The 25,235-nt window shown below is 30.6% G+C and overlaps 1 protein-coding gene across 1 annotated transcript in view; it reads left to right on the forward strand.

Annotated features, from left to right (window-relative positions):
* The window catches only part of LOC143072160 (focadhesin-like), a 292,655-nt gene extending 269,032 nt beyond the window's left edge, over positions 1-23,623 (forward strand). The window contains exons 31-39 of the mRNA XM_076246976.1: positions 1,173-1,253; positions 12,141-12,266; positions 13,973-14,088; positions 17,422-17,664; positions 18,469-18,668; positions 19,468-19,642; positions 20,177-20,389; positions 22,775-22,844; positions 23,506-23,623. Of these exons, the coding sequence (XP_076103091.1) occupies positions 1,173-1,253; positions 12,141-12,266; positions 13,973-14,088; positions 17,422-17,664; positions 18,469-18,668; positions 19,468-19,642; positions 20,177-20,389; positions 22,775-22,844; positions 23,506-23,585 (1,304 nt within the window). The 3' untranslated portion in view covers positions 23,586-23,623. The remainder of the gene's footprint in view (positions 1-1,172; positions 1,254-12,140; positions 12,267-13,972; positions 14,089-17,421; positions 17,665-18,468; positions 18,669-19,467; positions 19,643-20,176; positions 20,390-22,774; positions 22,845-23,505) is intronic.
* Positions 23,624-25,235: the final 1,612 nt, after the last annotated feature.

Raw genomic sequence — 25,235 nt, forward strand, 5'->3', positions numbered from 1 at the left:
GCGAGTGCTGCCTTGTAGCGGCATTAGCCTGTTCTTTTTTTCAAAATCTACAAGGGTTTCTTTAACGTGCATTAATGTGACGACTAAATAATTTTATTGTATATAGATTTATCTTTGTAAATTGAATAAAAAATGTTAAATAACTTACAAAAAAAATCTTATTATATTTGTTGACTCTCTAGGGATAAAATATAAATACAAATTGATTTTGTAAACATTAATTTTCAATAAAAAATATTAAATAATAACATAACACATTTAACAATGATAGAATTATTTTTTTTGACATGTCAATATAATTTAAAGAAAATGATTGATAAAATAAATAAAAGTAATTAGAAAATATGAATGATAGAATTTTCCTTTTAAAATAATTATAGTATGACGGAAACTTTAAATCAATGTGATTCAAAAATATTTTAATGAAATCAATTCATTATCTGACTAAAATGTCAAGGTTAGAGTATCTATTTTAGTATCTAAAAGGATCTTATATTGTGTAACTATATAAAATTTATTTCTTTTAGCTGTGATATATTATAAACAAGCTTGGATTCTTGGAATATTATTACTTTAATTGTCTTCAGGGAAATGCCCAATCTCGAAATAATTATTTTATCATCAAAATTTAGTTTTTGAGGGGATGGAGGGGAGGAAAATTAGTTAATTGTTTGAAGGTTTTTTAAGATAATTTTTCATTTGATAGAATAGAAAAGAAAGGATATGGAGTATCCATCCATGATTCAAAATCAGTATTTTCACAACAAAAAACACAAAGAGCAAAGGAACAGTGCTTTTATTGATGTTCTTCATCTCAATCATTGTGAGAGCTTCAACAAGGAGCAAAAGAACTCTTACCTCTTACATGGACGATATATATATATATATATATATATATTTTCAAATCAAACATCAGATCTAAGTCTGGACTTTTCATTCACCGCAATCTGATTAAAATCAAATCTCTGCACTCTCCCATGTTTTATCCTTGGTAGCTCCCACACAGCAACCAAGATTTTTTTTTAAAGAAATGAGCAAGTGGGAAGATTTAACTTTAATTAGATTGTTTTCACCTCAAGACTCTTAGATTGTAGATTAATTTCCTGTCATCTAATTTTTCTTCAAAAAATGTATGATGTAATTCTGTGTACTTTTTATATTTTCAATTACAGTTCCACCCAACTATTCATATTTGCCGGAACAAAGCTTTGTAAGGGCTCTCACAGACTGTCTTCTGGAAGCTGCTAAAGTTGGTAAGTAATTACTTTAATATAGATTATATAATGAAGTTCAACAAAGCTAGATGTACTGATAAAAATGAAACGTTTTAAGACGTAGAAGAATAAGAGGGACCTACAGGGAATACAGCCCTGCTAAATTTAAAAAATACTTCTATTAAAAATTTGGAAATTGTATTGAATTTATCAAGTGGTTGTGGGGGGGATTCTAATCTGAGGCTAACATAAGAAACAACCGCTTGTGGGTTTCGATGTTTAACTTGTTACTAACAAAACCTTAGGTGACCTTGGTTACAATGGTAATTCGACAATTAGCCAGTCCCCTGATCTTTTCAACAGCCATATTGGATCATCACAATTTACTAAATCTGTGCCTTACACTTAACAGTACTGCACCTTTAACTTTAAAATTACCTATTTTGTCACTGACAATTATGAAACCACTTTTTGAACAAGTACATGCATACTTGATTCATTGTATGAACTGGATTGATTTTTTTTTGTATAGATTGAAATTCCAAATTGAACTGAATAAAAGTTTTAACTTGCTTTTCAAATATCATGAGGGATTTATATTGCTTAAGGAACCTATATATGTGTACATTAGTGCTTTCTAGTTGCTGAGATAATGTCAGTGTTATTGCTGTTTTCCAGAAAACTAAATTTTACAAAATGTATAAACTTGTGAATAGTAACTTAAAGATAGATTGATTGTATGCTTCTTTCAAGACAAATAATCTTAACTTTTATACAACCTTAAAAAAGTCTTGTTTGAGTACAGTCCTGTAATATTAGGGTTACTGCTTTTACAATGAAAGTCTCGTAAATAATTATATTATTAATTCGTATATTTTAACAAATTTGATTCGTTTAGGGATAGTCACATGTTAAACTATATTTTCGAAGGTAGAGAGAAAACGGCGGATAGCAAAAAGCATATTGACCGGCAAAAAGCATATTGCACGGTTATTTTTAGAATATCTAAAAACCAATATACTTTGTGACGTCATGTAATGAATTTCAGGATATTGTTTAACGTTTTGAAACAAATGATATCTGTGATCGATTATTTGACGAAAAAAAATCTTCAAATACATAAGATGTCCAAAAAAAAAAGTAAATGAAATAACAACTAATATGTTGTTATTGTCAAGGAGACAATGTAATATCTATAAAGTTCCAACAAACCTAAATGACGATTTTGATACAAACATGGTCGGAAATTAATAATATAACAAATATAGCCTTTGTATGAGGTCAATACAGGATATATCGACCCAAAGAAGTATATCCTTGTATCGACCTCATACAAAGGCTATATTTGTATAATATCCTAGAATGGAAAGTTGATATACAATGCTTATTTATTCAAAGGTCAAACCATAGGGCTGGCTGTGCTTCATATTTACAACATTTATATGCCTCCAACTTCTAAGAGTTTAAACTTATACTAAAATCCTGCACTTATCCTACTTTCACTTTGGGTCTTCCTAAGAATTCAATTCCATCACCTACCATGTGCATTCCTAATAGCACAAATACCCATGAGACAAGGATATATATCATATAAAAATTATCCTGTATTTATCTGTATTTAACCAAATGGTTTTTTTTTATAATATTTGTGTTCTCACTTCCTTTTACTGAGTCTTGTACTTAAACTACAGATATTTAACTAACCTCAAACTGTGTCTGAAATTTGAATAGATCAGGAATATATAAGTACAAGAAAAAATCACATGGCATCATTATAAATCATCTAATATCTTAAAGATAAGACGACTATAATAGAATAAGTTCATATATGTTATTTAGTAAGAGCTCTTTCAGACTTGGAAGCCACTGAAGGTTTCAGGGACTGTCATAAAAAAGATTATAATTTAGCTAGATAAAACACTTGACCTACTGACCTTTAAAGAATCTTTATTAAATGTAAAAAAATCATATCATTCAGATCTTTGAAAATAAAATGAATTTGTTACATTTGTGTAATTTCTTATGGATAACAGCAGGATAGTATAACAGCCAAACTCCTACAAGTTCTATGCTTTTGAATTTAAATTCAGTAAGAATTAAACTAAAATCTGAGTATCATATTACAATGAGACTAACTTAGGTACAGCACAGTTCTTGAATTGACCTAAACTTACACTAACTAAGTCTAACAACACAAATATTTGTTAGAAAAGAACTCTTCAAGATTTTAATACAATTTAAACTTAGTCCATTGTTTTATGGCATTATGAAACTATCCACACTAATAAGAGTCATATATACATGCACTTATAAGAACAAAAATATAAATTCTTAATAGATATAAGAAGATGTGGCATGGGTGTCAATGAGACAACTCTCCATCCAAGTCACATTTTGTAAAAGTAAACCAATCTAAGTCTAAGTATGGTCTTCAACATGTAGCCATATATCTTACACCGAGCAGCAAGCTATAACTGGCCCCAATTAAATATGACTAGTGTAAAACCATTCAAACAGGAAAACCCAAAGGTCTAATCTATATAAAAAACAAGAAACTAGAAATTTAACCCCATTTATGAGGACCTGGAAACTTTGAATTTAAAGTCACTGTTTATGTTATCCATTGGTTTTTGATGTGTTTGATTTTTTGATTTCAGAGTTCAGTATTTTTATTATTTTTTTTTTTTTTGTACAACAAAGGAAAATGTTCGTTAACTGACGGAAAAAGGCCTGTATGTTTGTTTGCAACTCATTTTCAATTCAGAAAGTTTGGAGTGACAGTTTTAAAATGAAACGTTAAGAGTGCTCCTGAATAACCTTTTGAAATTGCATAACAATTCAATTGTCATCTGGATTATGTAAAAATTGTAATTTTATATGATACAAGAGGAATATTATTGAAGGAAACCTAATAATAGTTGTCAACTGCTATGAAACAGGACAGTTTATCGGCTTTATACATTTGTTAGTTCAGAAAAAATATGTGTACTCGTTCAACACTTCTGATTCTTGTGTAAACAATTGAAAGTTCAAACAAAAGACACAGTAAAATCCTTCCATGTTTTAGAATAATCCCAATTTTATTGATAAGTGAATAGGATAATGTAATCTTTATTATAGTAGTCTCAGGAGTAATTTAGAGTAAAGATAGTTTTTAGCAAATTAAATAAAGTTTACAGGTGTACCAAAAATATTGAAAATGTCTTTTGAACTTCCTGAGATTTTATTGAAAAGATTTATGAACTTTTTAATTTTCATGCAAAACCAGAAAGATGAGAATGGTCACATTGTACCTTCTACTTCAGAGAAGCTAGCTTATATTGACGTCTTATTTTTATTTTGAAAGTACATAACGATTGATTTTTTATCTGGATTATGTAAAAGATAATCATTTTATTTGTTTCAAGAGGTAACTCTGGTTTATTGTTGAAGGAAACCTAATAATAGTTGTCAACTGTTATGAAACACAACAGTTATCTACACTATATAGTTCTGAATTCAGAAAAAAATATGTGTACTCTTTCACTTAGGTGCACTTGATAACTGTATTTTATTTTAAGCTGAAGACATCAATTGGTAATTTGATGGTCTCAAATGAAGTTTACAGGCTTCACATCTGCAGAGCCAGTAAAAGGGTATTTGCGACCATCAAATCACCATTTGATGCTGTCCAAACTTAAAATTCAATTTTGTTATCTCAATTCTAAAGAATCTGACAAAAAAAAAAAGCACCCGTCAAATCATACATTTAAAATTTTTCATACGTCATTTTGCACTTGCCTGTCCTTTTTCATAGCATCAACTGTGAATTGGTGTGTATCAACTTATGTCCATATCCTGTAACATCATATTGTCAACTCACTTAATGTGTTTTTACATTGCATTTATAGTTGGTGCAATGTTCTTCCAATTAATTACTAAAACCATTTATAATTTTGTGCCTAATTTCTTTCAAAATATCTTTTTTTTTATTTTTCAGTGACCCTAAGTGCTTTTTTCTCTTATTTTGTTAATTTTGTTAAATAAAAAAAAAAACAATATATATACTGCTGAAATCTCAACAAGAAAACATTGACAATTGTAAATTGTTTACAATATTGGATTTTTTTATAGACATTTTACCATTGAAAAAAGGCAGTCAATTATTATAGCAACATGTGGTTATCATTTGTTCTTCAGAAGATGAAATTATCAATTATATACAATTTCTTCAAACAACCAGATTAACAAAACAAGCAATTTTATGTGATTCTGACTTATTATATAAAATACAGTTCTGTTAATAACAAGAAGTCAAGATTTCCAAATTCTATGAAAAAGATGGCATTGTTAATTGAAAACAAGGTCAATGAACCCTTTTTTATGGCTAATTTAAAACTTTTACTAAGACTAAAGAGAAAATAAGATTTAAAGAATTATTGTTAGACAGATATGACTATAAGGATTTGTCTAGAACATCCTATTCACCAAGTGCCTGCCATTGATAAATATCCTTTATAATATAGAACGAACTTGTATTTGGAAAAAGTCAAGTTGAAGGTTACAATGTCTGAATATAAAGTCATCCTTGTTTATGGATAAAAAATTATGGAAAAGTGCTTCTCACTGCTATCACCGCTAAATAAATATTCATTTTTATGTTATCAAAACTAATTAACTTATTAAATCTTGTTGATTAGAAGGTTGTTGGCCTCAGCCTTGGTTGTGTGAACAGTGATGGTCAGCATGATCTAGTGTTCCTTGTTCAATGGTTATTTTCTGAAAGTAAAATATTTGCCTTTCGGGGTTGTCTTCTTTTTATTATAGGTGTTTAAACTTTTTTATACCCCACCTACGATAGTAGAGGGGCATTATGTTTTCTGGTCTGTGCCTCCGTTTGTCCGTCCGTCCGTCTGTGCCTCCGTTCGTCCGTCCGGTTAAAGTTTTTGGTCGAGGTAGTTTTTGATGAAGCTGAAGTCCAATCAACTTGAAACTTAATACACATGTTCCCCATGATATGATCTTTCTAATTTTAATGCCAAATTATAGTTTTGACCCCAATTCCATGGTCCACTGAACATAGAAAATGATAGTGCAAAGTTCAGGTTAAAGTTTTTGGTCAAGGTAGTTTTTGATGAAGTTAAAGTTACATCAACTTGAAACTTAGTACACATGTTCCCTATGATATGATCTTTCTAATTTTAATTCCAAATTAAAGTTTTGACCCCAATTTCACGGTCCACTGAACATAGAAAATGATAGTGGGAGTGGGGCATCCGTGTACTAAGGGTGCTATAAACAGTTTCGTATAAAAAACACAGTTTCGTATAAAAAACTAGGGGTTATTCCCCAACTAAAAATAGACATGGAGGGAAGTCCCTTTTTATCAACATAATTGGTGAAAAAGTATCATGTTTTTTGTATTTGGTTGTAAAGATATGTTAATTAACTTCAATTAAAGCAGGTTGAATGATTAAACTAATTTAAAAAATTAGATTAAATATACATGTTTTAAGGGGAGACAACACTGTAAACAGTCTGTTTTTTTGGCAGTGAAAATTGAAAACTTATTTGCAGCCACTGTAGCTCTTTTCGGAGCAGGCGAACGTACCCTGAAGCATGAATTTTTGAAAGACCAGGTAAAAATCTATGAAATTCATATAATTTTGATTATGAAAAATGTGCAGGTATCATGTCTTCAGGGGTGTGCACATGACCTGATTTCAGGTTTTTTAAGCTTAAATTAGGCAATGTTTTTCTCTGGATAAAACTTTTTTATACCATTAAAAGTACACTTTTTTTTTATTCCATTATAAACTAGAGAACATTCTGATTCCAGTGATATCTAGTTTTATACAAGTATCTTTATTAATCAGTCCACCACTAAGGGTCACTTATACATGGTCCCTCAAAATATGACATCATAGAAAAAAACTGTTGATTGCACCCTATGGACACATTCTTGTTTCAGTTTTGCAGTCTAATTGTAATTAAATTTTTAATACAATACACACACAAATTTATTTCAACTTTAACTTAGTTTGAAATAATTTTGGGTTGACATTTTTCGTTATGCATGTTCAAACTGTAACATTTGCAGTTAACAATATTTGCCTAATTGTAATTAAATTTTGTACAGAATAAAAAAAATCACATCAGCATCAACTTAATTTGCATTATTCACTTTTGTTCCAGCTTCATGATAAATATCCATCTAGTTGTTAGATTTGCAAAGGAAGTGTTTAAGACAATTGTTTTTTTCTAAAGTTACTCAGACTGATTTCCGAGAGTTAATTAACTTAGTCTAGTAAACTTTCTCACAGACAGATTTATCATATTGTCTTCAAATGGAATCATAAATTGCTCACCATACCTAATAAACTAGAAAGAAAGTCCTTATTTAGTCTTTTTTTCAAATTATTTAAATGATCAAGTGTTGTGTATCATTTGTACTCTATTTTTGAAAAAAAATGTTTTAAAAGACAATTATATTTCAGATAAAATATCTAAGCTTAAAAATATACATGTACACCTAAATGTTTTTAGTTCTATCAGTCTAACGGAACCCCAACCTACATTTATGTCAAGAGCCTAAATCACCTCTGAAAACCAATGAAAACTGCAATAGAAATTTGACTTTACTTAGCTGGTATCAAGTACTTTTAAATAAAGTAAAGGAATACATATGGTCAGGACATTGACCTTTGGTAAACGAATTCTTATGAAATTTTATATGCATGATGAAATGAAAGGATGTCATTAAAGACCATCTTATCACATGTATTGTGATGGAAGATACATGCAGAACAATATTTGCTCATCAAAATGTCTGACTTTTGATTATTAAAAGTTAATATATTTAAAGAACAGGAAACAGATATCATGCTTTTCAATGTAATTTGAAGAGTTATTTCCCCTTAGGCAAATCATTTTATCATGAATACTTAATTTTCTATAGAACTTTGAAGGGAGTTTATGCACTATAGGGTGCTATAAACAGTTTCGTATAAAAAACTAGGGGTTATTCCCCGACTAAAAATAACCATGGAGGGAAACCCCTGTTTATTTACTCAATTGGTGAAAAAGTATCATGTTTTTTGTATTTGATTGTAAAAATTAGTTAATTAGCTTTGAATTAAAACAGGTTGAATGATTGAAATAATTTTAAAAATTATATTAACTTTACATGTTTTGAGGGGAGACAACACTGTAAACATCTTGTTTTTTTGGCAGTGAAAATTGAAAACTTATTTGCAGCCACTGTAGCTCTTTTCGGAGCAGGAAACCGTACCCTGAAACAAGATTTTTTTGAAAGGCCAGGTAAAAACCTACAAATTTCATACAGTTTTGATTATGTAAAATGTGCATGGATCATGTCTTCATAGGTGTGCACATGACCTGGTTTCAAGTTTTTTATGTTCAAATTAGACCTTTTTTCCCCCATGTTCATTGGATGCAATATTTTTAATATATTAAAAGTACACATTATTTTTATTTCATTATAAACTAGAGAACATTCTGATTCCAGTGATATCTAGTTTTATACAAGTATCTTTATTAATCAGTCCACCTTTAAGGGTCACTTATGCATGGTCCCTCAAAATGTGACGTCATAGAAAAAAACTGTTGATTGCACCCATAATTACAATCCAGAATTTCTTTTTTTTTTTCATTTTTTTTGCTAAGTCTTCGTTTTCATAACACTTTATAAATTGAATGTGGGATAAAAAGAAATCCTCGTTTTAACAGTTTTCCCACTAGTGTCTGTAAAATATTGTTTCACAATATAAAAGATTGACGTCATAATTAAAAAGCGATTGTTGAAAGAGGTCAATGACTTATACCATGGATCTCCTTCTTATACGACTGCAAAAAATTTTTTGGGATTGTATAATGGTATGATGTCGTTGTCTGCGTCTTCTGAAGATACATTGGTTTCAGGACAATAACTTTAGTTTACGTGAATTGATCTCTTTGACATTTTATAAGAAGGTTCAATACTACAAAAGGAAGGTTGGGATTGATTTCAGGATAATAACTTGTGTATAAGTATTTCAATTGGTCTGAAATTGTTCCACACTGTTTAATTCAACAAGTAGAAGGTTTGGATACATTTTGGGGGTTATGGTGCAAAAAGTTTAGGAATTAAGGGCCAAAAAGGGGCCAGAAACAAGCATTTTTGAAGTTTCTGGACAATAACTTGTATGTAAGAGTATGGATCTATCTACATTGTACCACAAGGTTCCCTGTCATAAAAGGAAGGCTTGGATTGAGTTTGGGGGTTATTGCCCCATTCATGCAAGAATTAGGGCCAAAAAAGGGCCAAAAACAAGCATATATCTAGTTTCTAGATAATAACTTGTGTTTAAGTGTATGGATCTCTCTGAAATTGTACTACATGTTTCCATACTACAAAGGAAAGGCAAGGATGGAGTGTGGGGGTTATTGCTCCAAGGGGGATTCAAAAAGTTTTTGGGAGTTCCAATTTATTCAAGGGTTTCATTTTTTTTTTTCAAAATTTTTATATAGTTTCAAGAAGAAATCTAGACAGTATTGTCCAATAGATTTGTATGATCTTGATATTTGTTTTGTGTCAAAAACCTATGTTATGTCAAAAATTTGATCACAATCTCAGTGTTCTCCCCAAGATTTTTGGATAGCACCAGGGTAACGCATGTCGAAATGATTTGTACAATATGTTGTGTCGCGTTGCATCGCTTATTTTTTCTTCTTGTTAGTTTTTGTGCCATTAACTTTTTGTCTTTTGTTTTGTTTACTGTGTTATGTAGACTTTTGGTAAAAAATACTGGTAAAAAAAGTAAATCAAACAGTTTGTATACTTTAATATCTTTTAAGAATAAATAACAGAAAGCACTTTTAGTCTTTAAACTAGTCACTTTTTATCCTTTGATCAAGCCAATTTGTTCCTGATACTTCTAATTACACTACACATTCCCCATTTTTGTTAGATTACACCATAACAATTAACTTTAAACAAGATTAAATTTTAATGCAGAACCTTTAATAAATTAAATACTATTTTCCATAGCTTAAGACAATTGATTCTTTTAGACATCAATAAAATTATTATTAGCATCATTATTGTGTTATTTCATGATAGACATGAAAAGTATACTTGTATTATCTATGTGGACACTCGTGAAAGGTTATCATGTCTAGCTGAGTTCCAATCATTGTAAAAAAAAATTTTTTTTTCTTTTAAAAATTCAACTTCTTTAATACTATTCAGCTATATAACAAATGGAAGTTTTAAATAACCTTGTTTCAATATACAGCCCTAGCTCAGTCAGTAGTTGAATAAATGGATATACTACATATTTAATATAATATGCCTGTGCTTTAATTAAAGTATGATTGTCAAAAATAATTTGCAATATATTTTTGTTGGTATGTTCAAAGAAAGTTTTTATCCTTGAGGTAACATCCTTATATGATTTTGCATTCAATTTGTACTTTATTTCTATTTTTAATGATAGATAATATTTTAGGAGTACATTTTTGTAATAAGTTAAAATACGCAAATCATTTATGACCAAAGGCAGCAGTAATAGAGTTAATTAACAAATGTCTGTTTGTCCCTCAAAAGTCGTACATCGATTAAATCCAATCATCAAGGTTAACCTCAAAAGGTAAATCAATCACGTGGTGTAAACAATCTTCGTTGTCAGAACTGGATTGAACTGGTTTGAACTGGTCAATTTTCATCTGAAATTTAATACCCCACGGAAAGGTTTTCTGATTTATGATTTTTTTACCAAAAATTTTAGCACCAAAAATTATACATCGCGACAAGAACGATACCACCACGGTAGAAAATTATACATCACGGGGCCTGGGGAGAACACTGAATCCAAATTCAGACAGTATCAAGCTTGAATATTGTGTCCAAATTTGGCCCAACTGTCCAGGGTTCAACCTCTGCAGTCGTATCAAGCTGCACTCAGCAAAGCATTTTATTAGATTATGTGACCCTGAGTTGCTTTCTCATTTATCTTATACCTCAGATCTCCTTTTCAGTTCATATGACCTTGACTTGCAAAGATCTCCATTTCAGTTTATGTGTCCTCTGTCCTTATACCACATATCTCCTCTTTAGTTTATCTGTCATTGACTTGCTGTCTCATTGACCTCATACCTCAGATCTACTTTTCTAACATTTATACACTTTACTGCTTTCAACAATGAGCAATCGGGGAAAATATGTGCCATCTAAACATACAGTTAACAGGTCATGCAGTCCTTCAGATATATTGAATCTTTAGACTTTGTTTGCTAAGGGCCTGTTTAAGGAGGCTCGAGGGTATAAAATTTTCAGAAAAAATTCAAACATTTGTTTTTCATTACAAATTTTATTTATTTCCTTTTGTAATTGTTACTTTATCATATGGTACAAAAATCTTTCAAAACAATCAATTCGTGTTGGCCCCAGATGACTTTTAAAATGTATACATCATTGAAAAAGTTCTAAATTATCTCCCTTTGGTGGAAAAATGCCATTTTTTGGCTTTAAAATTGAAATATCTTTTTCAACTCATCGGTGACCTATCTTTTTTAATATAATTTCCATATAAGCTATACTTAAACTAAATTATTGTAAAATTTGAGCGATTTCTTTTTTTTATTTCGATATTACCTTTATTTCTCCTATTACTTCAACAGAAAAAAAACACCTTTACAAAAATGTATGCTTCTTTCGAAGGCAGATTGTGAGCGCAAATGAACGGTGACCCCACTTTTTTATTTTATTTTTCTATTAACTATAAGATAAAGTTCATTTATAGAAAAATATAGAGAAATCCTATATAAATGATTTAGACCCGCGAACCCCCTTAATTGGAATCGCTGCTAAATCAACTATTATCTTACCAAAAATTCATATGTCAAATCGATGACTTAGATAATAATTTACATGTGACTATTTTACAGGTCCAGAATCTATACCACCAGAACTGGTACAGATAACCTTGACCTCTATACAGGAGGAGGTCACTAGAGTGCTGCCACCTGTGAACTGGGCTGGTATTCTTACTCCACTGATGAGGATTAATTTTGGTATTTATTTCTATAGCAAAGCTGGATACATTTTGAATTAAATTAACTTGTTATTTTTTTTTATTACTATGCATAAGGTATAAAAAGAAAACTGTTTCTGGGTATTTTCTTCATATATCTTAAATATAGATATTGATGGTCTGACTGGTAAATGACACCATTGATTGTGTTTGACACAGACATTAGCAACAATAGTTTACTATGCGGCCTTAAAAATTAGCAAAGCCAATATCACAAAGTCAGCTATAAATGGCTACATACCTATATATTTTTTTAATTTATTAAAGATTTAATCTATTTTCCAAATTTTAGAAGAAGGACAAAACTAGAAAAATCATCAACATTCAATGATGAGGCTAGCCTGTATGCCTAATTTGGCCCAAAAATTAATGTTTCTTAAGTTGGAATAAAGACTCAGACATTAAGGGTTAAAATTAAATTTGCTGTAAACCTTAATTTGCAGAAAAGTTAATTAAGTGTTCAAGAATGATTCAGACTTTATTTAGCATGATTATATTGACACAAAATAACTTGCAGTAGGAGTGAAGATTCTCGAGTTTAAGTAGGCAACTTTTCATTGATTTAATTTAAATTGTGGCTCATCCCTTTCTTTTGAAACTTTTATTTTATAGATAAACCTGTTGGTTGTCACTCATCAATTTTCTTTTTAACAAACGATCATATATTCTGACACAAAATGACCATGTATGTAATTTTGGTCACATTTCTTCCTCAGAGACAACAAATAAAGGCTATTGGCAATCAATGAAAACAACCTTTATTTGATTTTTTTGTATCGGTGTTAACCAACTTCTTGAAAACACATGAAGTAGGAGAGTATAGATGTCTTGTGTCATAAGTAGGCAACTTTTTGTTAAGATTTAAATTAAAATCGCAGCTCATCCCTTTCTTTTTAAAGTTTAATTTTATAAATAAACATGTTGATTTCTTATGTTGCACCTGTTATTCCAAACTATCTTTTCGTTTAGACTATGCCTTGTAGACATTTTAGGCTTTTACATAAAAATTGATATTGTAAAATATACTCTAATTATCTTTTAGCAGATATATAAACTAATAAACTTCCTCTACTTCCTTTCTTTTTTATTTCATGACGAAAGTCAGTCTGTGATTTTGTTGTTGTTGCTTAATGACTGCAGACATTCCTTATTCATTTTCAAATTCATATTCCCTACTTCTTAAAAAAAAGTATGAATTAATAAGGGAGTTATAAATTTGAATACTGGTAGTAAGAATAAGAACAGACAAACATGACCAAGATAAAAAGGATGAATAAGCAAATATTATTCTGCTTAAAAAGAATGAATAAGCAAATAGTATTCTGTTTAAAAAGGATGAATAAGCAAATATTATTCTGCTAAAACACTATGCAGAAACCTAAAAATGGTCGGGCAACACCCCTAAAAAAAACTCTTTGATAAAAAGTCAGTGGGTGATATACTTTTACAATGGCTAAATTCTATATTGATGATTATTTTTGCAAGGTGACAGATAGTTTTTAATCTTACAGAGTGTTGCAAAAAATGAAGGTCACAGTACTCTTACAAATTAAAATGGTGCTGATTAATCTTGCACGATTCACTCGTACCTGCATGAGCAATCTTGATTTCATTTCCTTACATTTGTTCATTACATTCATTTTCCATAATGCTTTTTTAAATTGTGTTTTTTCTCTTTTCCTCTAGGTGATGAAGTACAGAAGTTATGCTTGCAGTTAGCTGTTAATCAGAGTGGCGCCTCACCAACGTCTGTCATGTTCTTATCCTCCTGGATGACAGCGCCACTATTTAACACATTAAGTGTAAGCTGTTGTTTTTGTTTAATTGATCAATTCAGGAAATCAACTTTTTGTCCTTGTATTATTAGCTAAATTCTGCAGTCTCTGTAATTTTGAAAATAGCATTTCAATCAATCAGAATGTCAAAAACAGTGGCATTCCCATAAGGTATTACATTTTTGAATGAGACTATTTCATATACAGAAATGATTTAGAAACATGTTGGTATAAGCATATGACATAGACCATGCAAAATTTTGATACATGTTATGGACCTGTAATTTCAATCTCTGAAATGAACCGTTCAAATAAGTTTCATTTTAAACTTTTTGTTATAAGGCATACACAGGGAGGGTTTCTTTCTATATAAAGGTATACCCTAATGTGCCACTGGAATGGGTCACTTTTCTGGAATATCATTTTTTTTTAGTGGAATGCAATTTCACAGATCTAAAGTAACTTTGGATAGAAATTCTGTTGAAGATTTCTGTAAAAATTGTGTACTTATCAAATAATTCAAATGATCCCATATGGATAGAATTTAAATAAGATCTTACAGATTAAATATGGAATCGTTGGGAAATATATAAATGGGTTATGATATTCCTATGAAATACATGATAGGGATTTTTTCAAAAATCAATATATGAATGGGGGTTGGCTATAATTTATACTCCAGCCCACAAACATACCCAAATACGTATGTTGAGACCTCCGTGTTGGCATATGAAGACATTGCATTATTCTTATGTTGACAGCTTTATTAATTATATGATCCTGATTCGATTTTAATTCTAAAGCATCGTTTGTGAAAAAGCTAAAGACGGACATACTCAAACTTCCTGTGTCTATTATACATTTCTAGATGAACCTTTTTTAGAAATGCTTAGAGATGGAAGAAATATTTAAAAGCATTGATCTTATTCCCTGGCCTGCAACCAATGCTGCTGAATGAAGGACATAGAGACAATAAAAAATAATTTTGTCAAATATTTTTCTAGTTCTACAGAAGAGAATGACTTCATATGTGACTCGCCATGACATTTCTAGACTTATGGAGGTAGAATGTCATTGTTAGAAAAATGCGCTTAACTATTATAAACATGATAATTAACGAGATTTCATTGATAAAGTATTTGGGAAGAAGAGATATTTACACACTTCTCTTTTGTGGACACTGAACTATACATCAAATATAAGTTTTTAACTCAGATCTACAGATTTTCATAAATGGAGTCTGAAAATGACTGAAATATATGGGCGTTTTTCAATAAAAACGTATTTTCTTGTCCTATCCACTTAAAAAAAAATGTGTTTGATCTTTGCAAGTAATTTTTTGTGCAGTCAGTACATTGAATTAGATTAAACATTTTTAAGCAAAGAAACAGTTTATTTTTTAGAGGGATTGATAAGATATTGACTCCTGAATGGTCCAAAACAACCAAAATGGCATGTCCCTAGACCGCCTGTTCAACATTCATACTCTAAAATATCGTAAAAAAATGAAGAAATAAATGGTTTTTTTACTTTACATAAGTTCTTTAATAATTCAAAAGTATGTTCAGAGCCAACATATTCTAATAAACACATTTCAATATAGGTTTTTTAATTTCAGAAGGTGTGTCCCTCACAAAATGTCCACTACGAAACGAAGTCATTAAAATTTGCCAATAAACAGTTTTATAAAATCAATGTAATTTTTGTTTGCAAGAGATATATACATTAGGGTCTTACAAAAGAAGTGATGCTTTTATAACGGCAATTAAATTGTTGGTAAGAAAAATTGAGCACATCAAATGGACCAGAGTGATACCGTATTTTTGATAATGTCCCCTACGAAACGGGTCAAATCTCCTTCAGTATCTGGTTTTAAAATTATGAAAAAAATATCAGTGTACAGCTTGATAAATGCTTTGATGAATACAATCAGTCTTGTTACTATTGCAATATAGGTATTGTGGGGAAAAAATAAAACATGCGAATACGTCCCTTACGAAACGGTCCCCTACGAAACAAGTATGGGAGAAAAACGTTTCGTAGTGGACACTACCACTACCATGGAGTCTTTTTTTAATCTTTTTTCAATTATATTCGTGCAAAACAAATAACAAGGGCTAGTTTCATGTAATTTTTATTATGTTTTTATTAACATATAATAGGGTTGATGTCAACTACGAAACTTTTTGTCCACTACGAAACGGTTTTGTCCACTACGAAACGCACCAAAATGTCCACTATGTAACATGAGTTGAACCTTCATATGTGAAGTACTGTCTAATCTTTATCGATAAAAATGGTTTTTCAATTCAGAAAAAAAATGATATTTTCCTAGTATTTAAAGTAAACAAACTGGAATGTCTATAGGAAAATTTAAAAATTGCAAAAAATATGTGTGTTTAGAAGAAATTTCGTAGGGGACAAAAGTCCCCTACGAAACAGTACACAAATTATGAAAATAATATCATTTTAAAGAATATTTAAGATTGCACTTTTTGTTTACAATCAGGTCTATTATAGAGGTATTCAAAATAACTCTTGAAATTAAATTTTAGACAAGTTGATTTTCCATTTTTTTTAGGTCTGAAAGTTACGTTTTTATTGAAAAACGCCCATATATCTACAATGAATGCACTGTATAAAATGCATATATTAGAACAACTGCTTATAAACTGTTACATAACATGGGATCTCAGTTTAATTATAGATAAAAAAAAAAAAAAAAAAAGGGAACTCTAAATGCTTACTTTGTCAATTTTTAAACTTTTAAACTTCATTTCAACAAGTTTAAAGTACATGTTCTTAAACAGAGTTTAGCATTGTTTGTATAGTAGTAAATTTGATTCCTTGGAATTTTATTCAAATACTCTGTTAAAGATTACTAAGCACCAATAAAATACAATAATTTGGTAATTTGTAAATCAGTGTCTTTAATAAATCTTTAAATAAAAGTTGTCACCAAACAGTCTAATTATCATGGAGATATTCAAATAACTTGTTTCAATGCTATCACAACAAATATGTCATAATAACATGACAGAGAGTTTTGTTTCTTCATGTTCTAGATAAATATACAAAAAGCTAATTTTAGACAATGTACCCTTATAAGCCTGAAATTGTCTAGTCACATACAGTTAATGGCATTTTTCTGACACTGACATTCTGCCTCTATAAGCCCCAATATGTGGTTGCGGGTGATATATTTGGTCAGCATGGGCTAGAATGTTGATAAAATACACACATGCAGAAAAAATATGACACAAGGATGATTTGTTCATTGATGATTCACTGTCAGATTTACACACTATTTTTTTAAATGAAAATCACAAAAAAGATTGATATTATATTTTGTTTTTTTAGATTAACTGTAAACATACATTATACAAGGCCTTGCCAGTTTTGATCAAATCAGTGGCTCCATCTGTTATCAAGACATTTTTAGAAAGAGGAGGAGTTGACATTTTATTGTCTGCTGATCTGCAGGACAAACAAGAAGTGCTGAAGGGTTTACACAAATCGTTACAAGTTCCAGACCCTCCAGATTCAATCACCAGTGTATTATATCAGTGTCTTGAGTGTCTGTACAAACTTGATATAAAGGAGGTATGTAAAATACTGTTCAATTTTGCAATCTAGGAAAAGCCTTTCATGAACTCATGAATATAATTCATTTATAAAGTTTCATAGATAAAAAGATACATTTGTATTTAAACCCCTGCTATCAAGGGAGGGGATACAATGGTTTATGTTAGTCTGTCTGTCTGTCAGTCAGTCAATCATTCAGTTACTGTCCGTCCATCTATCCCAGTCTGTCTGTCTCAGACTCGTACAACAAATCAGAGCTTCCTTAAGCGTCAAAAAGGCATGCTATACTGTGTGATGTTTTTCAGATTCATAACTCATCCTTTATAAATTAATGTTTTCCAAACATTCATGTATTCCTACACAAAATTGCCTTGTGTGAAATTTCAGTCAAATTTTGTCCTTTGAGAGTACAAATCAAGGCTTTTGGCAATTTGAAATCAACCTTCATTTGTGTATATCTGAAGATTGACCAATCAGATAATTAGATTATGTTTATCTCTTTAGATATTATAGTTAAAGCAGGGACAAATCATGGGGTTTTACAATTTAATTTGTAATACTAAAAATTTCAGATTCAATTTATTTTTTGTTGACTCACTAAAATTTAATTTAATGTCAATTTTTCTGATCATATATGACCTTGGTCTAAATATCTTTCTGGTATCTTTTACCATTTTGTTTGGAGTAAAATAAGATTGTGAATTCTCATAGAGTTTGAGGTAAAACCTGTAGAATCTCACTTACTACAAATTTAAGGTGCCAGGATGTTCAAAAACATGTAAAGATTATATATGATGCCACAATTTCTTTTTTCAATTTCAGCCATCTTTGATGTGTATATTTGGTGAATGTTTTACTGAAGTTCCAGATCAAATATTTGACAAGATTACAAGTGATGATTTAACGACAGAAGATTCATGTTACAAGGGAATGTTCATCAGATGTTATCTTGTGTCCAAAGGGAAACAACCCATGGCAACTTTGAATTCTTGTATTGATAAAGCAATCAACAGTACTAGTTTGTAAGTAATGGTGTTTGATGTGGTAACAAACACCTGGACTAAAATTAGTTTGGTTGGTTTAACTTTCATAAAATTTGGCAAAATATTTACTTTGACCCTTTGACAAAAATACAAAGTTTCAATAAACTTGAACCACACACTTCATTGGAAAATTTCATTTGATAGATAGCAGTTTGTACTATTATTTGTCTGTTTGTCTTTTTATTTTTTAGCCATGGCGTTGCCAGTTTATTTTTAATCTATGAGTTTGACTGTCCCTCTGGTATCTGTCACCCCTCTTTAACAAACACTGTTTTTCATCATTGAGAAGCTTAATATTTCCTTTACTATAGAATGTGATTAAAAGTTCCAGCTAATTTTTACAGAGTTATCTCCCTGTAGTGTTACTTACAACCTTAAATACAGTAAGAATCATCTTTAATCCCAAATATTTCAAATAAGCATGAAAGGATTTTTTAGATGTGTGTATTATTAACAGAATTTTTTTTATCTTACTACATGTATTATTTCAAATTCATGAAACTTGGACTATTGTCTACTAAATGATTTCAACGATGTGACTGTGATTGATTAACGGTAGTTGCAGCTATGAATAAAATATACCTCTTTTTTTTGTCTCCTGTGTCCATATTTCACCCTTCCCATATTTTGTTTACATCATTTTAATCATTTTTTTTTTTTTTTTTAACAAATGATAAAAAGGAAAAATTAAATGTCAAAAATAAAGTAGTAAAGACAGATTATTTGATCTACGAATAAAATAGATATTTATTTTAATATTTAATTTAATAAATTTCAGAGACACTGCTGATGTGACAAGGTTATTACAGTGTACATTATACCAGGTATTGCATTGTCAGTCTGACTATACTGGAACAATTCAGTGTGTCCAGTGGTTCCTAGAGCTGTTAGGACATACACGTAATATATCTAATGGTGTGATGGAAATTTCTGAAGATGTTCAAATGGCACAGGTAACTATACTATTAATCTCAAAGATTCTAGTTCATTTTAATGAAATTACCAAAAGACTTATTAGTGTTCCAAATATCTATAGCCAGTCAAGGTCGTTAAAAACTTCCATTTGTTGTATCTAAAATTGAGAATAAAAATGGGTAATGTGTCAAAGGGACAACAACCTGATCAAAGAGCAAAAAACAGCCGAAGGTCACCATGTCTGATTTTATTTAAACGCTGTTGTTTTATAATGCTTGTACATTTTTCTCCCATTAGCTAATTGATCATATCTCAATTCCAGATGGTTTTATAAAAGAAGAAGCAATTCAATGTTCAAAATAGTCTTTCTACATCATAAAATAGTTTTTTAAAGATAAAATACTGTTGGATACTTGAAGCAAAGACGAAATAATTTTCACCAATTTTGATTTTTATGAGATCTATACTGATTGCAAACCCTTTCTGAATTTACAATGCTTACATAAGAATTGAAAAAGTTTATGATAAATAATACACAATTTTTAAAAACACTACAATATATTTTCTTTCAGGTTTTAGATTTCTGTTGTAATATTGTGTCAAGTGCTCTGTGTTTATGGACATCAACTATAGCTGTCCCATTTCTGATGATTAACAACAATAACTTCTCCCCTGATGTGGAACAAGAATTCATCAAAGGATCCCTGCTACATCCGGGATTGTCCTGTCTGCCATCATGTATAGAAAATGTTCAAAATAATCCTTGGGATCAGCTTTCTCCAAATGTAGGTTATCAACATCTAGCATTTATGCTCAACATCTAGCAAAAAACATGCTCAACATCTAGCAATAACTGTACTCAACATCTAGCAAAAGCTGTACTCGAAATATTTATATGTCCCACCTACGATAGTAGTGGGCATTATGTTTTCTGGTCTGTGAGTCCGTCTGTTTGTCCGTCTGTCCTGCTTCAGGTTAAAGTTTTTGGTCAAGGTAGTTTTTGATGAAGTTGAAGTCCAATCAACTTGAAACTTAGAACACATGTTCCCTATGGTATGATCTTTCTAATTTTAATGCCAAATAGATTTTAAACCCAATTTCACGGTCCATTGAACAACGAAAATGATAGTGCGAGTGGGGTATCCGTGTACTTAGGACATATTCTTGTTAGGGACTGTTTTGAACATGCAGGGAGACTGTAAGCTTTTGCTGTGTATTGAAGGTTTAATTATTTTAACTTTGAGATGAAGAACAGCAATAAACACTGATGTTCCTCTGCTTTTGGTTCAGTCAATTAAGTATTTATAACATAAGTTTATAACTCTTCCTTTCCATCACATTTAGTTTATATTGTTAGAGTTTTGAATTACTTATTCTCATTTATTATTATTTATAGATATTTTATTTCATGAAATAGGCCCCTTGATATAAAAAAAAAAGAACATGTGGTATGATTGCTCATGAGACAACTCTCCACAAGAGACCAAAATGACACAGAAATTAACAACTATAGGTTACCATATGGCCTTCAACAATGAGCAAAGCCCATACCGCATAGTCAGCTATAAAAAGCCCTGAAATGACAATGTAAAACAATTCAAACGAGAAATCTAACAGCCTTATTTATTTACAAAAAATGAACAAAAACAAATATGTAACACATAAACAAACGCCAACCACTGAATAACAGGCTCCTGACTTGGGATAGGCACATACATACAGAATGTGGCGGGGTTAAACATGTCAGTTGATGACCAGTTTTAGCTCACCTGGCCGGAAGGGCCAAGTGAGCTTTTCTCATCACTTTGCATCCGGCGTCCGCCGTCGTCATTAACTTTTACAAAAATCTTCTCCTCTGAAACTACTTGGCCACAATCATCATTGGGGTATCTAGTTTAAAAAATGTTTACAGTGACCCAGCCAACCAACCAAGATGGCAGCCATGGCTAAAAATAGAACATAGGGGTAAAATGTAGATTTTGGCTTATATCTCTGAAACCAAAGCATTTAGAGCAAATCTGACATGGGGTTAAATTGTTTATCAGGTCAAGATCACAATCAAGATGGCCACCATAGCTAAAAATAGAACATAGGGTAAAAATGTAGATTTTGGCTTATAACTCTAAAACCAAAGCATTTACAGCAAATCTGACATGGGATAAAATTGTTAAACAGGTCAAGATCTATCTGCTCTGAAATTTTCAAATGAATTGGACAATCCGTTGTTAGGTTGCTGCCCCAAAATTGGTAATTTTAAGGAAATTTTGCCATTTTTTGTCATTATCTTGAATATTATTATAGATAGAGATAAACTGTAAACAGCAATAATGTACAGCAAAGTAAGAGCTACAAATAGGTCAGTTGACCCCTTAAGGAGTTATTGCCCTTTATAGTCAATTTTTAACAGTTTTTTGTAAATTTTTGTAATCTTACAAAAATCTTCTCCTCTGAAACTACTTAAACAAATATAACCAAACTTGTCCACAGTCATCATTAGGGTATCTAGTTTAAAAAATGTGTCCAATGACCCTGCTTGCGAAACAAGATGGCCGACATGGCTAAACATAGTACATAGGGTAAAATGCAGTTTTTGGCTCATATCTCTGAAACCACAGCATTTAGAGTAAATCTGCTAAGAATAATAATTGTTCATAAAGTCTAGATCTATCTGCCCAGAAATTTTTAGACAAATCGTTCAACTTGATGTTGGGTTGCTGCCCCTGAATTGGTAATTTTAAGAAATTTTTGCAGCTTTTGGTTATTATCTTGAATACTATTATAGATAGAGATAAACTGTAAACAGCAATAATGTTCAGCAAAGTAAGTTCTACAAATAAGGCAAATGACCAAAATGGTCAGTTGACCGCTTAAGGAGTAATTGCCTTTATAGTAAATATTTTACAATTTTCATTTATTTGGTAAGTTTTTGTAAATATTTTACAAAAAAATTTCCTCTGTTACTAATGGGCAAAGTTCATTATAGATAGAGATAGTTGTAAGTAGCAAGAACGTTCAGTAAAGTAAGAACTTCAAACACATCACAATTAATATGTCATGAATCCATCTGTGTCCTTTGTTTAATATGCACATAGACCAAGGTGAGCGACACAGGCTCTTAAAAGCCTTTAGTTATATTGTATTAATCAAACACAAGTTTTGCTTCAATGCAGGTGATTGACTGGATAGGTATAATTGCATCCTCCTCTGTTATTCCTGACAAAACGAGGAATATGGTCAAAGGTAGGTAACTTGTTTATATTTTACTCAAGGAGCAGAAAGAAGGGTCTGGATGGTAGAGCCTTTCATTTCTTTAATCTTCAATTTTCATCTTTCTCTAATCTTTATTTATTTTGACCATTATTCTTTATTCTTTATTTACTTTGACCATTATTTTGTATTCTGTATTGTTGTCATTATGTCTCATCAGGACCTTAAGTGGAAAATAAAGAACTTTGAACTTTGAACTTATTCTTCAATTTTAAAATCTATTTTTCTCTATTCTTTCTTCATTTTGTCCTTATTTTGTTTGCCCTATTTTTTTTTTAACTCTTTGCTCATTATTTTCTATTCTGTAAACCCCATCAAGACCCTCAGAAAGGGGACAAGCAGGTAAAAAGTATGGTTGCTAATATAAACCTGATTAACAATTAAAAAAAAAAACGTTTTCTCACAAATTTTCTTAATTCACACACAAATTTGAATTCTTATATAAAAGGTTTACAAAATATATTTTTTTATTTAAATGTAAAAAAAAAAATATCAGATCTAGATTTATTGACTTTCAACGAATTTTTCTCACTATTGCTTATTGTATATTTTTTTCTCTCTTAAATCAAAGTATCCAGTTAAATAAATGTATTTCTATATTTTTTTATTTCAAAAGATTAATTTTCTTTTACAGCCAGTGGTATGATGCAAAGGCACTTCAAAGATTTTCACAAAGCTGCAGTGTGGACAAAGGTTGTGCATGACAATATATAAAACAATTATGAAATTAGATAAATAAAAATATGCTTATATGTCTCTTGTTATGTGTTTTAGTTTCAATAGTTTTGTTTTTTCTTTTAAGAGTTTGTCTTTGTAAGAATCAGGCAATTTAGAAAAATTTCCAAACTTGGTGGGGAAAAAACCACTGACCTAACCATCATATTTTGAAGTTACCCTAGTCTTGAGTTAGAAATGGCATGTCTTTCGTTTCTATGTGTATTACTGAAACAGGAAAAGGAAACAAAGGTTAATCACATGTACCATTATACATTTTAATAATTGATTGTTGGTGGCTTTACGTCCAGTGGCAAATATATCATGCATGTTCAGGACGATTTATATTTTGAACATGAATAAATGTAAACTTGACTGGGTTGTTTGTCATGATTTCACCACTGCCTGATTCTTAGGAAAGGTTGGCTTAAAATGACAAATTAATCTGATCGACAAGAATGATTTTAATATATTTTAGATTTGTAAAAGATATCAGCTGTAAACAGAATATCAAAGAGGTGGTGGGGGTTCCACAATTTCCTTAAAAACATTTTAAAGTTTCAATAAAAATTCCAATATCACTATAAGATTTGTCTCATTGGCAATTACTTCCTCAACTCATTTTTGTAGCGCCTTCAAACTTCATGGAAAAAGAGAGACATAGCAATCCTCATTCGAATTCCTACCATTTGCAGTATATCATTTACCTTGGAATTATTTATTTTCTTTGGTTCCAATTTTGTGCATGGAGGAAAAATTATATATTCATGGATACTTGATTTTGCCCAAGCCTGTTTACAAATCTATAAATTTGGGGTTCACCTATACCCACAAATCAACCGAAATTGGTATTCAACGAATAATACTAAATCAACAATAGAACATGATAAATATTTATACAAAAATTTGTTGACGATAGGGATGTATATTCTACATCAAGTAAGACATGTTTTAGGTGTAATACCACCATTGATTTTCCCCTAAAATTTTCATGTCATCTCAGCTGTTTAAAAAAGAGAAACAGTCCTAATTAATGATTGATTGATTGATGTTTAATCCCACTTTCAACACTTTTGGTGTCAGACCACCAATTACTCCCTCCAATTTAGAACGTATGTGAAAGTAGCCCTACTCTGACACAAAATAGTGCTTTTGATGTCCTTGTTTACTTAAACTAACCAACAAATTTGCAGAAATGAAACTTTTGGTGAAAGAGAAATATATCTAGATCATTTTGAGCCAAAATTTACTTGTCTATGAGTTTGCATTAAAAATTGAGGATTAATGTGCTCCATAGTATACTAATTTTAGATTTCCAGAAAACCAGGTTTTTTTTTTTGAGTACCTCCGTTTGAAGGTCAGTTATTTTGTTAGAAGGCTTTAAAGGTATGGTGAAAATTGGCATGTAGAAAGCTGATACATGTACAATTAAGGATATACCTGGTTTCTATGAAGTTAAACTTAAGGTAAAATATTTAGAAAGCTGTGAAAATTGCAAAATTTGGTTGAACAGATAGGGATTTTTAATTGGTGGTCTGACACCTTTTGTGCTATTTAATGGCTATTAACTTTTATTGTTGGATGAAGCTAGACTGTGTCGGAGAGAACCAGGATTTGAACTTTCAACCTCAGTGTTGATTGGCTACTGAT

This window comes from Mytilus galloprovincialis, chromosome 4 (assembly GCF_965363235.1).
Source record: "Mytilus galloprovincialis chromosome 4, xbMytGall1.hap1.1, whole genome shotgun sequence".
In the NCBI taxonomy this organism is placed as follows: domain Eukaryota; kingdom Metazoa; phylum Mollusca; class Bivalvia; order Mytilida; family Mytilidae; genus Mytilus; species Mytilus galloprovincialis.